The sequence below is a fragment of the Curcuma longa genome, chromosome 3 (genome assembly GCF_044706935.1).
Source record: "Curcuma longa cultivar G26 ecotype Majalengka, Jawa Barat chromosome 3, ITB_CL_G26_1.1, whole genome shotgun sequence".
Taxonomy (NCBI): domain Eukaryota; kingdom Viridiplantae; phylum Streptophyta; class Magnoliopsida; order Zingiberales; family Zingiberaceae; genus Curcuma; species Curcuma longa.
The window spans coordinates 16,458,002-16,474,810 of record NC_133863.1 but is presented as its reverse complement, the minus strand read 5'-3'; the positions used below and the strand labels follow the sequence as shown (position 1 = coordinate 16,474,810).

Sequence of the window (16,809 nt, the reverse complement as noted above, 5' to 3'; positions counted from 1 at the left end):
GATGGAATTATCATATCCCAAAGGAAGTATGCAATGGATATTCTAGAAAAAATAGGTATGTTAAACTTGTTAGTGAGAGCCCTAGAGCCAATCATTTGATGATTGTTGTATGGACTCATTGTATCATATTTCTATTTATAAAGACATTATTTTGTGGTTATTATACTTACTTGTATTAGTGCCAAATAAACTAAGTATAATAGCGTCCTTGTGTAGTAGGTTCGTATCTATGTCAATCGATTGGTTGAATCGATAGTGAGATGATATAGAGAACACTACACTAAACTATTCCTAGTCAAGTATTAACATTCAAGGACAATGTTAATGCATAGAGACTAGCATGTAGGTCAACATGATGACTTGATCTCACAAGTCATGGATATGAGATATCAAGTTGACACATGGGTATGCATTGGAGAATGTATATCGAATGACCCACCATGAGAAAGTATCATGGATCGTTATATGAGTGTCATATACTTTCTCATGTGGCTATTAGTATGACTATTAGTCCTTGGACCTGAAGTCACCATGGTTCCCAACATAAGGAGTTATATGCTTTGGTTTCGTCAAACGTCACCCGTAACTGGGTGGACTATAAAGGCGATTACTGGGTGTATAACGAATTATGTAGTGGGATGTGAGTGATGTAGATGGGATCTATCCCTCCTATATGACGGGAGCGATATCTTAGCTCTTGATAGAGTTAGACCACTAGAGTGCATGGCCATGCCCAAATGAGTCAACATGAGATGTTGAGCTCGTTTGATTAGAGTGAGTCTACTTGGAGTTCAAGACATAGATTGATTAGAGGATGACACGGTCTATGCCTTGGGTTAATCAATCTAGATATCAAGGATAGAAGGACATGGTCACATATTGTGAGAGTCACAATTAGTAGTCACAAGGTGATGTTGGATCTCAACATTCTTGTAACTTGGGTAGTAGTGATGTGTTGCTAGATACCGCTCACTACTTATGTACCTAAATGAGTTTAGGACATTGCCAATGTTACAAGAACCTATAGGGTCACACTCAAAGGGCAATTAGGTGGAAATTAGGTTCATGTGATGAACCAAGAGGATTAGATTCATGTGATGAATCAAGTTGGGTTAGGTGTAATCCAAACTAGACTAGTGGAGTTGATTTGATCAACTTTGGGAGATTAGAAGTCAAGTTTGACTTGACTTGAGAAGGAGAAATTTTGGGAGTCAAGTTTGACTTGACTTTGTGCCATGTCACCATAAATGTTGACTTGACTTTTTGCCATGTCATCATTTATGTGGACTTGACTCATGCCACCTCATGGTCAATTATTGACTTGACCATTTGACCTTGAGGTGAGGTGGCATGAGTGATGGCCAATGGAAAGCCTCCACATCATCAAAGTGCCACCTCATGGGAGGTTACAAGAGATGTTGTAACTCATGGAAATTTATGGCCTTAATAGGGATTAAAGAGCCTTAATGGTGGGGGCCACAAGTGGATGAAAAAGGAGGCTTTCTTTCACTCAACGTGAAGGGATTTTCACATTACACGTTGAATCCACTTTCTCTCCTCCTTCTTGATTTTTCTTCTCCCTCTCCTTCTCCTCTTGCTTGCCAAAACTCCCTAAGGTGCTAGCACACCTTGAGTTTTGATTTTCCACCAAAGTGTCCGAGTGGATACGTGTAGAGGAGCGGCACTTGACGCTCTCGAGATCCGGCATCATTTCGGAAGAGCGGGATACGCGAAGGGCACGCATCGAGGGTAAAGTTCTTATCTCATAGATCTAGTGTAGATCTAGGTATTTTAAGCATGTACAAGTTAATTTTTGTAATTTCGCACGGATCCGTTCGGAGGGTTTCGTGGTTTCCGCACGCAAAAAGCGGTTTTGCGGCACGAAAAACCCAACAAAACTCAAAAACAGTTGACACACCTATGGATCCTAATGTCAAGCTCATGCCAAATCAGGGGGAGCCTCTTCCAGATCCTGAACGATACAGACGATTAGTAGGGAGATTAAGCTACCTTATTGTTATTCGTTCAGATATCTCTTTTGCAGTAAGTATAGTAAGTCAGTTTCCCAACTCTCCATGCAAGGAACATTGGGATGCTGTGACACGCATTATCCGATATATCAGAGGTGCTCCAAGAAAGGGTCTTTTGTACGGAGACAAAGAACATACTCGAGTCGTAGGTTATTCTGATGTAGATTGGGCAGAATCTCCCATTGATAGGAAATCTACTTCTGGTTTTTTTATATTTATCATTATTTCTTGGAAAAGCAAAAAGCAAAATGTTGTGGCAAGATCCAGTATAGAGGCAGAATATCGAGTTATGGCCATAGTCAGTCAAGAGCTTATATGGCTCAAACAATTGCTTCAAGAACTAAGATTTGGAGAGGTTACACAAATGTCACTTATATGTGACAATCAAGCCGCCATGCATATCGCCTCGAATCCAGTCTTTCATGAGAAGGCAAAGCATATTGAAGTCAACTGCCACTTTGTCAGAGAAAAAGTTATATCTGGTGAAATATCTACTAGTTTTGTTAACTCAAAGGATCAACTAGCAGATATATTCACCAAGTCACTGAGAGGTCCTCGAATTGACTACATATGTAACAAGCTAGGTACATATGATTTATATTCTCCAGCTTGAGAGGGAGTGTTAGAATATTTAGGAATAAATATTCTATTAGATATTCTATTTTTCTTTATAAAATAATTATCCTAGAATAGGTCCCTATATTAATGTATAAATAGGGGCTTATCTCTGAAAATAAAGTAAGATATTTCATAATATTTTACAAAAAACATATCATTTTAGGATTCAAGGATTTATTGTTTAGGATGATTAAATGAATGACTCTTTTAATCCGCATTTCAATATTTGGGTTGCTTAGTATTTAATCATAATTCATGAATAATTAATCAAGCTTTATGTATATATTTTGATGAAAACTATATGTTTATACTTGTAAATGTCAATGCAAGGAGATATATCAAATAATAGACGTTGATAATAGTTGTTTGATACCACAACCTCTAGTCAGAACAAAAACATCTGAAAGGTAATCAAACGAAAAGCAATAAGACCAAGATGTAAGGTATATGATCATTTTACAAAAAATTTCTAATGATGGTAAGGAGATTTAAGCCAAATCCAAATATTGTGACAAGAAATTATATTGTGATCCATAAAGAATGGAATCGCAAGTTTGAGATCTCGTATGACCTCATGTACATGCATCCTCGTGTTGTTGAAACAACTCGAGCATAACTAAGTTTATAACTAGGTGCAAGAGAGTGAGGTGTGCCTTACTTCTTGGAAATTTGATTAAAATGCATGTAGAAAAATTTTAGCTATAATGATTATAATAGATGAACTCCCTTTCAAATATATAAAAGAAGATAGGTTTAAATCATTTATGGCCATGGTCCAGAGTTTCAAATTCCTTCAAGATGGACGATTGCACATGATTGTGTTAAATTATATATAGTTGAAAGAGAAAAATTAAAAATCTTGTTGCATAATTCATCACAAAGAATTTGTTTGACTATCGATACATGAATCTTAATTTTAAAAATCAACTATATGTGCCTCACAACTCACTTTAGTGATAAAAATTGGAAGTTATAGAAAAAAATTCTCAAGTTTTTTCTAATTACAAGTCATAAAGGCGAGACAATTAGTTTAGCCGTTGAAAATTGCTTGAGGAGTTATGGAATTAATAGAATTTTCACTATTATAGTTGATAATGCAAGTTCAAATGATGTTGTCATCACTAATTTCAAAAAAAAAAAGGTTGTTAATTAGGATTCCACTATTTTGAAAGGAGAATACATTCACATGAAGTGTATAGCTCATATAATGAATTTGATTATTATTGATGGCTTAAAAAATATAAATGAATTTAATATAGCTTAAAATTTTAAAAGAGCTTTTTATAGGCTTAATAAACAAGATCCATATTTTAAATTAGATCTTCATTATAAAGATTGGCATGTTGATGTGAATGATGGAGAGATGGTAAACCTAAAAGAGAATTGAAAGCCTTTTGATGGGAAGCCAACAAGTGCAGATTGGAATAATATTAGACTTTTTTCATCTTTATTATAAATCTTTTATAAGCTAACATTAAAAGCTTCAAGTTGCTTGTATGTCTTTTCCAATACTTTTGCATACGAGATTAATTATATTCATACAATATTGAAAGAGTGGCAAGAAAGTGATGATATTAATATGTATTCAATGGAGATTAGCATGAAAAATAAATTTGATAAGTATTGAGAAGATCCTGAGATGATGAATAACTTGCTTTATATTATGGTGGTGCTTGATCCAAAGCATAAATTAGATTTCGTGGAATTTATGTTAGTTGAATTATATGGAGATGAAAAGGGTGCAAGAGCAGGAAAGATAATAAACGACTTGGTTTACTTTGTACAAGAATAATAAGGGGAAAATGGAGCCTCAAGAGTTTCATCTATTCTAAAATCATGTGATAATGACATTGAGCTAAAAAATATGAGTCAAAAAAAAATCAATCCTTACAAAGGAGAAGAAAAATGCATAAATTTTGATACTTGCTCAAATTGCTTGTAATGTATTAGTTATTTCAATATCCACACTTGCTTTGGAATCCGCTTTTAGTATTGGTAGTCAGGTACTTGATTGTTTCAAGAATTCATTGACTCCTAAGGTAGTATAAAGCCCTATTTGTACTTAAGATTGGCTTCGATTAAGTTTGAAGTCAATCAATATTGAAAAAATTTTAAAGGATGTAGAATTCTTGAAAGTGGTAACTTTTTTCTTTTAAAGAAAAATATAATTAACTTTTTCTTTATAATTATAAAGTATTAATTTATTTGACTTGCATGTCATCATTTTTTTGTCAAAATTCTCAAATTATAATGGACTCGTCTTCTTCGACAACACCAATGCATACATGAATTACCTAATAATCAATGATATGTTTGAAATATTTTATCTGATTTAAAAGACCATTTACTTGTTGATTTTCTTGTTTAGGTGGTAAATAACAAGTTCTTGCTTCTTAGTCATTAGGGAGAAGAACAAAGCAAACCCCCCCCCCCCCCCCCCCCCCCCCCCACATGACCACATCATGCAATGTGATTCATGTGGAATTTTGTTTATTATCTCTTGATTGGCAAAACTTGTCATTTTTAGTTTTAAATCTTTTGATGACTAAGAACTTGTAGTACTCCCTGAGTTGTTGGAAATGTCATTAATGATTGTGTAATTGATTGACAAACAAAAAATGGTTATGTATTTAATTTTGTGACATGCAATGTATTTAATTCAGTTAATATTGAAGTTGCAGTGTTCATGGTGGAATTGAGAATTTGAAATTGAATTATGAAAGCATTTGAGGGATATTAAGTTGAAGTCTGTGACTTGTAATTGAAATTTGTAGTCATCTCTTCCAAAAGAATGTAAATCATTATATTAATTTTGATATATTTAATTTGGTTAATTCTGTGATATGCAAGAATGTAAAGAATTATGTTTATTTTGTGGTATTTTATTGAGTTCATTTTGTGAATGCATAGGGAGATTAATTCTATGAATGTAGGGAAGATATTTTGATTTTTTTTTACAATTTACTAAACTGTATAGCCAAGTTTTCCGAATACCCAAATTGCGCGCCTAACTTTCATAGGGAGATATTAAGCTGAAGTCTGAGACATGTAAATTGAAATTTATAGTCATCTCTTCCAGAAGAATGTAAATCATTATATTAATTTTGAAGTATTTAATTTTGTTAATTCTGTGATATGCAAGAATGTAAAGAATTGTATTTATTTTGAGGTATTTACATTCTTTAATTTTGAGGTAACTCCAATTGGAACTGAATATAACAATTGGAGTTCCAATTTTGAGGTAACTCAAAATATAAAGAATTAACAAAAAAAATCAAAATATCTTCCCTATATTCATAGAATTAATCTTCCTATGCATTCACAAAATTAACTGAATATAACAATTAGAGTTCCAATTTTGAGGTAACTCAAAATATAAAGAATTAACAAAAAAATCAAAATATCTTCCCTATATTCATAGAATTAATCTTCCTATACATTTACAAAATTAACTGAATATAACAATTGGAGTTTCAATTTACATTCACAAAAACACTTGAAACCAACACTCCTTGCCTCATCCTAAATGTAATTATATCCTCAGACATTAATTGGAGTATTAAAATTGGGATATTAAATTTATGATAGTTGACTAATACAATAGGACAAATCCACTAATATGTAAGGATCAGTCGACTGTTAGACTGATAAACCGAGCAGTAAGTTTAGCAGTCGAGTGGCACAGTCGATTATTGGACTGATAAATCGACTAGTAAGTTTAACAGTCAAGTGATGCAGTTGACTATTGATAAATCGGACAATAAGCTTATTAGTTGATAGTGTAGTTAACTGTTCATATAGTAGTCGACTAATGGTGAAGGAGAATCGACTAAGAATAATTCGGTAACCAATCGAATTAATCGATTTTATATCAGTTCAGTTTATTTATTTTTAGTGGCAAACTTCGATCGGTTCAATTTTTCCAAAAAAGTTTGGTTAGTTCGGTTTCAGTTTTTAATTGAATGCTCAGCTTTAGCCACCACTGGCCTAGGAGGAACTGTCGATTGCTGATATGTCATCGCCTAGATTCCAATCATCAGAATCTCTGTGCATGAACCACACATGATTATGAGTTTTCTGGTCTAGTCTCACACACTAATTACGGAAAATCTCTTCAGTTGTCACTGTTCTATTCTCATTGCTCCATACAGCATCTTAACGCACCTAGTTGAGTCATTACAACCAAATGTTATACGTTCAATAAGAAACAATGACTTATTTAGAAAGACAACATAAGGAATCTTACCATGAAGAATGGACAATGGCATACAATTAATTAGAAAGAAAGCCGTGGAAATTGCATTAGCCTAAAATTGTTTATGAACCTGCATGTAATAATAAAGCTCTTGTAGTTTCAAGTGATGATCTATCAATTACTCTTTGCAAAGGTAAACGTCAATGTACTTATTCAATAAAAAAATGGCAGCTATGTGCAAGAAGCTCTCGCCAATGTGGGATTTCGGGGAAGAATCGGACCACATTGAACTTATTATATATAGTCTTACCTTGCATTGAAAAAGGTTGTTTCCTCGACTCGAACCCGTGATACTTTACCATTACGTCATAGCTCCCCTTCAATGTACTTATTCAATGTCTTCTTTTATATCTTATGATCACTTTTCATCATCATCCAATTCCTTTATTGCATCTCTCAATTTTATATCCCTTCCTAAACTTATTCATGAAGCTCTATCTCATCCTGATTGGTGTAATGTTATGATTAAAGAGACGAATGCTCTAAATGATAATGGTACTTGGACCCTAGTGTACCTAAAAGGAAGAAAGCAAATGGATGAAAATGGGTGTTTATAGATAAAATCAAACCTGACGGGTCTATTGATCAACTGAAAGCCCATCTTGTTGCTAAAGGCGATGCTCAAACTTATAGAGTAGATTATTCCGATCTATTGCTAAACTTACTTCCATTTAGTTATTTATTTCTATGATAGTCACTCATAATTGACCCTTACATTGGTTAGATATTAAAAATTCTTCATAGTGACCTTTATAAAAAAGTCTACATGGAGCAACCATCAAGCTTTGCTACTCAAGTGAGAATTGTAAAGTCTGTCATCTTCATAAATTCTTATATGGTTTGTAACAAAGTTCCCATGACTTGTTTCACAAGTCAAGTGATTGAGAAGTTTAAAATTAAGAAATCTAAGTCTGATAATTATGTATTCTACAAACAATCTACAATGGGCATCATTTATATGTGGAATTGTCATTACTTAGAAATGATTTTGCAAGTATTTATCTCTTAAATTCTTTCTTTAGAGTTAGTTTCATATAAAGGATTAAGGATCTTAAAATACTTCTTTGGTGTTAAGGTAACAAGAAGTAAGAAAGGAATCATCTTATCTCATAGGAAATATCTACTTGACTTATTGTCTGAAATAGGAGAATTAGGGCAAATCCATGTAGTACTCCAAGACTCATCTGTGACTCACAAGAATCACTTGAGAATTCTAGGAGGTATAGAAGATTAGTTGGAAAGTTAAATTATCTCAAGTGGCTCATCTAGATATTGCATATGAGGTCAATATTGTAAACCAGTATATGACTTCTTCAATAGTTAATCATTGGACAATTGTAGAATAAAGTGTGTTATTTTAAATGAGCATCTGGACAAGGTATCTTGTATAGCAATCATGGTCATACTAAGGTTAAGTATTTTTTATATGTTGACTGCGCAGGATCTAAGGATGATCAAAGATCCACATCTACTTATTGTACCTTTGTTAGGGAAAATCTAGTTTCATGAAAAAGTAAGAAGCAGAATGTTATGTCAAGTTCAAGTCAATCAGAATATAGAGTCATGGCAAAAGTTGTGTGAGATAATGTAGATATATCAACTTTTGACTAAAGTAAACCTTAAAACTTCAATACCAACCAAATTGTGATGCGACAATTAAGTGGCTTTACATATTGCTTTCAATCTCATATTTCATGAGCGAACTAAGCATATTCAAATTGACTTTCATTTTGTCTGTGAAAAAATTCAGTAATGTTTGATTTCTAGAAGATATGTGAAGACAAGAGAACGGCTAGAAGATATTTTCACAAAAGTTTTAAATGGGATTCAGGTTGATTATCTTTGTAACAAGTTGGGCATGATCAATATCTATGCTTCAACTTAAGAGGGAGTGTTACAAATTATATAAATAAAAATAAGAAATATAGAGATATATTTACCATGATTGATCCTAGGCATCACACTGTAGGGGGATTGCATTATGCAATCTAGAAAAATTGTTAAAATCTCACTTTTATATCATATTCCAGCAATACAACATATTTATACTACTAGATGGACTCTTTAACATAGAAAACATAAAGGACTCTTAACATACTCTTAATTGATGCTTCTATTTTCCAAATATTGAAAATTAAAAAGCATTAGAATTGCTAAAAAATTATTGGGAAATGCTGGATTTTATAGTTAGTTCTTCACCTTTTAATCTTTGACTTTGTTGGTGCAGGTAGAACCAAATAATCAAATCTCTGTTTTGATGTTGACAAAGATTTAAAGTTAAGCTTATGTGATCTAATAGTTGTGTTAAGTGCACAGGACTTAATAGGAAAGCCCTTGTAGGTCAGGTGGACCGAACCGAATACTAGGTAACAGAAGTCTTAACAGATCAAAAAGACTAAACACCAAGTAGAAAAAGTCCAGATAGGTCAGCGGGACCGAACATCTAGCAGGAAGAACTCGATGGGTTAAAGGATTAGACATTGAGTTAAAAGAAGACCTGGTGAGTCAAGAGATCGAATGCTAAGCAGAGGAAGCCCATATAGGTCAACTAGATCGGATGTTTGGCAAGAAGAGTAAGTAAAGGTAAGTCCTGGAAAGGAGAGATCCTTCTAAAAAGAAGGCAGTGAGGATGTGTTTTCACCTAGGGGACAAAACTTAAGTGTTAATCTGACTAAGAACCCAATTCGAATTTCGAAGTCGAAATTAGACAATTACTTAACTTTCTCAATTAGAACATTCATATCTTAGATTTTATAGGATTTTGTACTAACTTTGTTTTGTAGGGTTCAAGTAACCGAACGGTTCGGTCAATCGAATAGTGAGGTTCAGTGAAGTGAAAGCTTATATAACACAGTGATATGACATGGTAGTTGAAGTGTCTGTTGTGTTGATGTAGCATCTGATGTGGACAAGGATAAGTCTCAAAATACTGATGTCGTACAGGATAGAGCTCGAAAAGCTAACATGTCAATTGCACGGTCAAAGATAGACTTCGTCTTTATGAGGTGACCGAGGATAGACCTTGGGCACCTGATGTGGTAATCGGATAATGATACAAAACTGACTCAACGATGTTCAAGCAACCAAAAAACCAAGATCAGGCGAACAGAAGAGCTATGTCAGCTATGGAACCAGGACGAAAAGCTAACGTGGCAAGTTTGATAGATCGGAAAAGATTATCGATCGATAAATCAGATCTTGATTCGATTATCAAGGTAATCAGTCGACCAATATAAAGCTATAAAAGAAGGCTTGAACAGAGGGTTCAAAAAATTTCTTACACACCTCTCAAGCTCTCATCTCGTGTTAAAGTATCCATTCTATGTTGTTGTGTTCCGACAACCTATGTTTAACTTCAAATCTTTGTTGTCGGTAATCATTTTGTTATTATTTCTTACATTCCATTTTTTAAAAGGGAATGCTAAATTGTAAGAGGTTTCTCCGCCTCCGAAAAAATTTTTCAGAAAGGAGAAAGTTAGTGATTGCCTACTCATAAACAATCCACGATCGGATCGCAGGTCTTGGAGTAGCAGTCCCGAGGGCTGTGAAACAAGTAAAAAGGCTTATGCTCTTTTGTTGTGCCTTTCTTATAGCCGCTGCATTCTAACTCTCAAAAAGAAAAGATTTTACACATAAATTTTACGAGAGATATTCACCCCCCCCCCCCTCTATCGCTTTCAAATCCAGACTTTTCTTAGAATTGCTACCAAATATGCTCATCATTTTCTAAAGTACGTCAAATTAAAAGTTAGGCTTTGTGATCTTATTCCAAAGTTTATAAACTTTAAGAGGAGAAAGTTATCTGTCTCCATCAACTACCTAGGCAAATTTTAAAAAAGGTTACTGGCGACCACATACAATTGCATAAGGCATATGCGATATTCATGTGCAACTAAAAAAATCATATTTTGTTCATTTAAACTAATTGAATTCAACCAATGTTAAGCTCTAATTACCTTATTGCAATTTGAAGCTTGTATGTGTTAGCTTTTACATCAATAAATATAAATAATTTAGTATTGAATACATATGTTCCAGCATATGCCTCCGCATTTGTTTAAAAGTTCAATTCATAATAGCACAATCAAGTTATTATTTAAAGATTTGTATCTTTTTTCTAGTGAGATTTGTCAACTAAGGCACACAAATTTATCTCATCTAGCTCATCCAACATTGATCTTTTTATATTAGTTCCCATTCTTATTATCTTTGTGGATGTCCATCTCATGAAAAGGTTTTAAGACATTACTTAAGAACTAGTAATCCCCTTCATATTACCTTTGTGGTCCTTTGCTTTCCCTTTTGAAGTAGGGTTGAAGTCCCATGCATGACTGAAGTTCAATTAGTTGCAAAAAACCATCATTTTATACAACTATATTCCAACTGATGTCAATGGACCCTCTTGATTTATCCACTTATCCATCTTATAAAGTGGTTAGAGATATGCATAATCACATGGGATAGCATAATATCATGTAATATGCCAAGAGATACTATTTTATCAAATGGATAATCACTCATGGAACATGAAGACGAAGGAAAATTAGAATTTTCAGCAAGCTGTTCACATTAAATTATCAATTATAACACCCAAAACAAGTGAAGAAATAATAGTCTGAAGTACAAGTTCAGATATTCATCTCTTCTTTTCCATTCTTTTGAGGAAATCTTCCACAATTCCTTCAATCTTCCTTGCAAGGGATCCTTCATAACTCTGAATTGGCAGCATCACATTTGGATTGTTTATCTAGTGCTCTGGTCACCTATAACAGAAGCTAATATCTATACTTCCAAGTAGGACCTGAACTGTATCTATGACTTGAGTTTCAAAGTGATCTTTGACAAAAACCAAACCTACATGCTTTTGTTTCAGAAAATAGAATCCAACTTCAAATCTTATCATAAACAACCCAATAATTATAATCCCACTGACCTTGTCAGTAGGCATTTAGCTACATGAATATCATTGCAGCTTTGGAAATGAATCTACAACAAGAGCTATAGTTATAAAATTATAACCTGAAAAGTTTTTCAACTGAAGGCAGAAAGGTACAAAACAGAATAATTAAACAAGGAAGGTGAAAATAATTCATATGCATAAACATACATGACAGATACTAAGCGTATCCAGGAATTTCTCAAATGAATGAACCCACTCAACATGATTCCAAACGCGTGGTATATCAACAGAAATCACTCGGTAACCCTGCAAAGAATAAATAGTTATAGCTCAAAGTGACAACTAGTTTATGCATCTAAATTTCATAATAAGGTAATAGTAGATTAGCATCCAAGGAAGAATGGCTTTCTTACAAGACAATGAAAACCAATCCATTAACCATGTTTAGGAAGCAATCCAAGGAAATTGTTATGATGCTAATGTTTAAAGTATCTTTTCTTGTTGGAGTTTCAACCTCTAGACAAAACACTGAAATTTCAGTCTCAAGTTAGAATGGTGCAGATTCAATATGATGCATGGTTAAAAATTTCGAGTCATATCAGAGTTTCAATTTATAACTAAAACAATATGATTTTGGTATCGTATTGTGCAATGCCGATTTTTGATATTTTTAAAATATAAAATATATTGATTAAAAAAATATTATTATAATATTTGATTACTATAAATATTTACTATTAGATTAAACTAATATTTTAAAAATTATGATTGAGTAAAAATTAATTTAGGATTAACTAAAGTCTAGACATAATAATTAGCATCAAGTAGGTTTAAATTAATTGAATTTAATTTATTTTAATCAGTTTAAGGAGGAAAATTTTTCCTATTTATTTAAGGAGGAAAGGAATAAACAAAATTAAGAAGGAATTTTTTCATGTGTTTAAGAATGAAAGGAATAAAAAAAGAAATTAAAATATGGGGAAGAAAGAGAAAGGATAAAGAGGGGAAAGAATTAACCATTTTAAAAAATTAATAGTTAAAAAAAATTTAAAAAAATCAACGACCTAAATATTAACGGTTAAATTGGAAAAAAAAAAAAAAAACTCAGCCTCGTGCAGCTGCTGTGGTCTTACACGAGGCCTCAATGCGGTTGTAGGGCTCGCGCGAGTTGATCGCAAGGCCTTGTGCATCCATGAGGTTGTGGAGCCTCACACAAGGTGTCTATGCGGCCTCGCAAGAGGTCATAGGGCCTCTGTACGACTGCAGAGCCTCGCATGGGCCGTGCTTGTGTTAGCGCTGTGTTGGTTGGCGGACGAAACAATATGTTTCACTCATGCCACCTGATATGACACGAGATTTTAAACTATGATATGATGCAATAACAACATAAGACACACTTCAATTTAAAATTATGATCCCCTTCTACTAGTATATTTACCTCCATATAAAAGGTTATACACTTATAAAGTTAATTAAACTAAAATTTTAGAGTAACAAATTACAAAAATATATCAAACATCTAACTAATAATAGTTTACAAAATCATCTGATATCAATATGGATTGAACCAAGTTACATGAGTATCAACAATGGCCAATTCAATCTTAACATTGACACCTATTTTTTCCAAGAAATAGGCATCTCATAATGGTTAAAAAAATAGAGATTCAAAGCTAGAAATTAGTTACATTATATTTGAAAATTCATTTGAATCAATTGAAATTTTGTGTTGCTTCCATTTGCATTTTCTTTTCTCCTCTCCTTTCTTTTTAGTGTTTCATCTCCTCCCCATGATGTTGCAAACAGAATCAAAGATGGGAAGAGAATCTTCCTTTCTCAACCAACACATTGTTTTGTGTCTCTCCTCTTCCCCATCTCTTGCCTCTCTTTTTTTTTTAGTGGTTTATCTCCCCTACAGGCGAACGGAATTAAAATATAGCCCATGGAAATGAGCTTTCATATCTCAACTAGTTTCATGTGGTACCAGCTGAGACAAACTCTATTAATTGGTTATCGAAACTATACTTGGCATGACATACAGACATAGTATATGCATCTGTTGGCAAATACAATGATATGATTTTACCATGCAAACTAATATCGATTAGCACTTGTAATCATAAAACTACGGCATATTAGATCTCAATATTTTGAAGCAAAATATTTTTATGAGAGCAAATTGGAATCCAACGAGATGGCATGATAGAACAAGAAGCGAGCACCTGAATAATTTTGTAGGTGAAATCCTGATACAAGTGTGTCATAAATATTGCTAAACTTAAGCCCTTTTTATTTGAAGGCACATTAGGATAGCAATCCTATTCTGAAAAATTCTTGTATTTTAGTAAAAGGGGAAATATATTTTCACATTATTTAAAGAATATATGAAGATCTACCTTTATGTCTCAATAAAATAAAAATTCATTGGGCAGCTAAACTGCAGAAGAATTAGACAAATTGGAATTATATTCACGCATCTAGCTTTGCAATCAGAGCAAAACAAAAGGACTAAATAACATCAATACAAGGAAAAAAGGTTGAAAAAAAATTACCTTTATGGAAAGGGACATGATCTGTTTGTAATATACATCTGCAGTTCCCCCAATTCCAGGGATGCAAATAAGAGGTGGTATTGATTTGGGACCAAAGTCATAGTATCTCCATTGCTTGTTGCCAATCTGCATAAAAAGTGGGGAACAACAAACTGATAGCATACAATAGGCATTGCAATTTGAGGGAAAAGAAGTTGAATTTATGATAAACTTCTGTAAAAATATGGCAATCTAATGAACACTAGTAACATCCAGTCTCACAATTATTTTAAATTAAGACAATTATTTCAATTTTTAATCAGATAGGATTCTTGAGGTAAAACAAAATAAATATTGTTAACATATTTATTGAAGCAATACCAATGCACACAAATAATAAGGTTTCGATTAAAAACGTGAGTCCATGTTAAAAGAAATGTCTATTGCAATTTTAGACAAATAGGATCCTTGAGGTAAAACAAAATAAAAATTAACATGATTTATTGAAGCAATACCAAAGCATGCAAATACTAAGGTTTTGATTAAAAACAAGACCACATGTTAAAAGAAATGTCTATCTTTAAAATATCATGTCGTTGGTCTAATTGGTGTAAAGTTCTACAACATAATCCCTAGATGTATAATTAATGTTTTTCTTGTGTTAACTGAATTCAAGTCTACCCTTCCAAATCTACCAAAAAAGAAATCTTGGATATTTCTAAGGTAACCATAAAGGGTAGAAAGTTGACCCATGAAAAAAAAACACTTTCAATATGCCATTACATTGCTTCATAAATATTTCAGCATTAAAGGGAGAGATCAGCTAACTCCATCATTATTCTGACACAATCAAAATTTCCAAGATCTGACATTTTCAGCATACCAACAGGTACATGCTCAACAAGTTGACAATTATGAAGGAGATCACGTCTAATTGCAGATAAAGTAGAATCAAGGTTGGACCATCCCGGAATAAGGCAATACCACCTAGCATTTTCAGGAATTGAAAAGCCCACTGCTCAATTAGAGAGTAACCCTACAGTTGCCGCTTGAAATAAAGCCATTAGCTTTTGGGAAGATTTGGGATAACTTGTGAGCTTCGACAATCCAAAGACACACAAACTAATAAGTTTATATTGAATCAAACGGGTAATTGCAAAAATATTAACCAAATAAATAAGAGTTAATGAATTTTCAAAGGAAGGAATCCAAAATAGTAATGACAAAGCAAAGATTCAAATTTTTTCGGAGCAAAATGTCAAATTAAAGATAAGAATTAAGAAGGGGGATCGACGGATCATACGGAGATCTTGTGGAGAGGCACTTGCGACTTGAAGTAGACGTAATCTCCCGGCGCCTGCGAGACGCCTGCCTTCATTCTGACGATAGATGCGTCGCCTTGCTCTCGATATTTCACCAACCCTTCAGAAAATAGCCATACTGATATTATATGCAACAAAAAGGATTTGAGGGAGGGGGAGACATGTCGCCTGGAAGGCAAGATGGAAAAAGGAAGAGACGGTGGTGGTATGACCGCGGCGGTGGATGAAGAACCGGGAAGGATCAGCCGGAACGAGAGAATTCCTCGGCCAAATAATTAATTAATATGCCAATTAAATATCTGGTGAATAGCGAACCGATAGATATACGTCCGAGCTTTTTATTTATCTCCCTCCTATAATTTTATCAAATTTACCTTTCTAAATTTGCTTCAACTTTATCCGCATATCCAAAAACATAGCTCAGACACTTAAGTGATGAAACACGCGCCCAAGCAACTCGTATAATAATTTTAGGCTGAAATCACTAGCTTTTATTTGACAATCATGCTACACCACCAAGCTCTTGGTCCGCCACTTCACCATATTTCCTTGCTTTCGTATTTCTTCATCTTCCTTTCCATCTAATTCTGCTAATTCCCCATTGTTGTCCTTCCTTACCCTCTAAAATAACGAAGTACAAGTTACCACCAAAATCAACTATAGTGATGAAGGATTGGTCTAAGGAGTGAAGATGTGGCCTCCTGTTGTTTCACAAACAAAGAAATCTTTCGGCACTCACCCACTCATATTTTGTGGAAGAACAATATTAATTTCCACTTCTCTCTTAATCGTCCATCTTATTAATTCTCATGAGTCATGAGAATAGGACATTGAATTTGTGATGAACAACGGTGCTCTCATGGTTGATCAATGATATCATTGTTAAATTATGATTTCTTTGGGCTCATCTACAATTAATTCCTCTATAGTTTCTTTTCAAGTGGGATCTCAAGTGGTAGTATAGGAATGTCTTATTACTAACTCTCCGCCTATCTTGATCATTAGCTATCTTGTTTGAACTAGTAGTTCTGATACTCAATGCATTAGACGAGGGCACATTAACTCATCGTTTGCCAAAAGGATTGCTAAGGACTCAACTCTTCGTTGAGGAGCATTGTGGATGGGTTAGATCATAATTGTTTTATTATTTAGC

At 33.6% G+C, this 16,809-nt stretch overlaps 1 protein-coding gene across 1 annotated transcript in view; it reads right to left on the bottom strand.

Annotated features, from left to right (window-relative positions):
* The window catches only part of LOC141824721 (uncharacterized), a 43,986-nt gene extending 28,063 nt beyond the window's left edge, over positions 1 to 15,923 (bottom strand). The window contains exons 1-3 of the mRNA XM_074712049.1: positions 15,638 to 15,923; positions 14,356 to 14,481; positions 12,011 to 12,109 (exon numbers count right to left, since the gene is read on the bottom strand). Of these exons, the coding sequence (XP_074568150.1) occupies positions 12,011 to 12,109; positions 14,356 to 14,481; positions 15,638 to 15,712 (300 nt within the window). The 5' untranslated portion in view covers positions 15,713 to 15,923. The remainder of the gene's footprint in view (positions 1 to 12,010; positions 12,110 to 14,355; positions 14,482 to 15,637) is intronic.
* Positions 15,924 to 16,809: the final 886 nt, after the last annotated feature.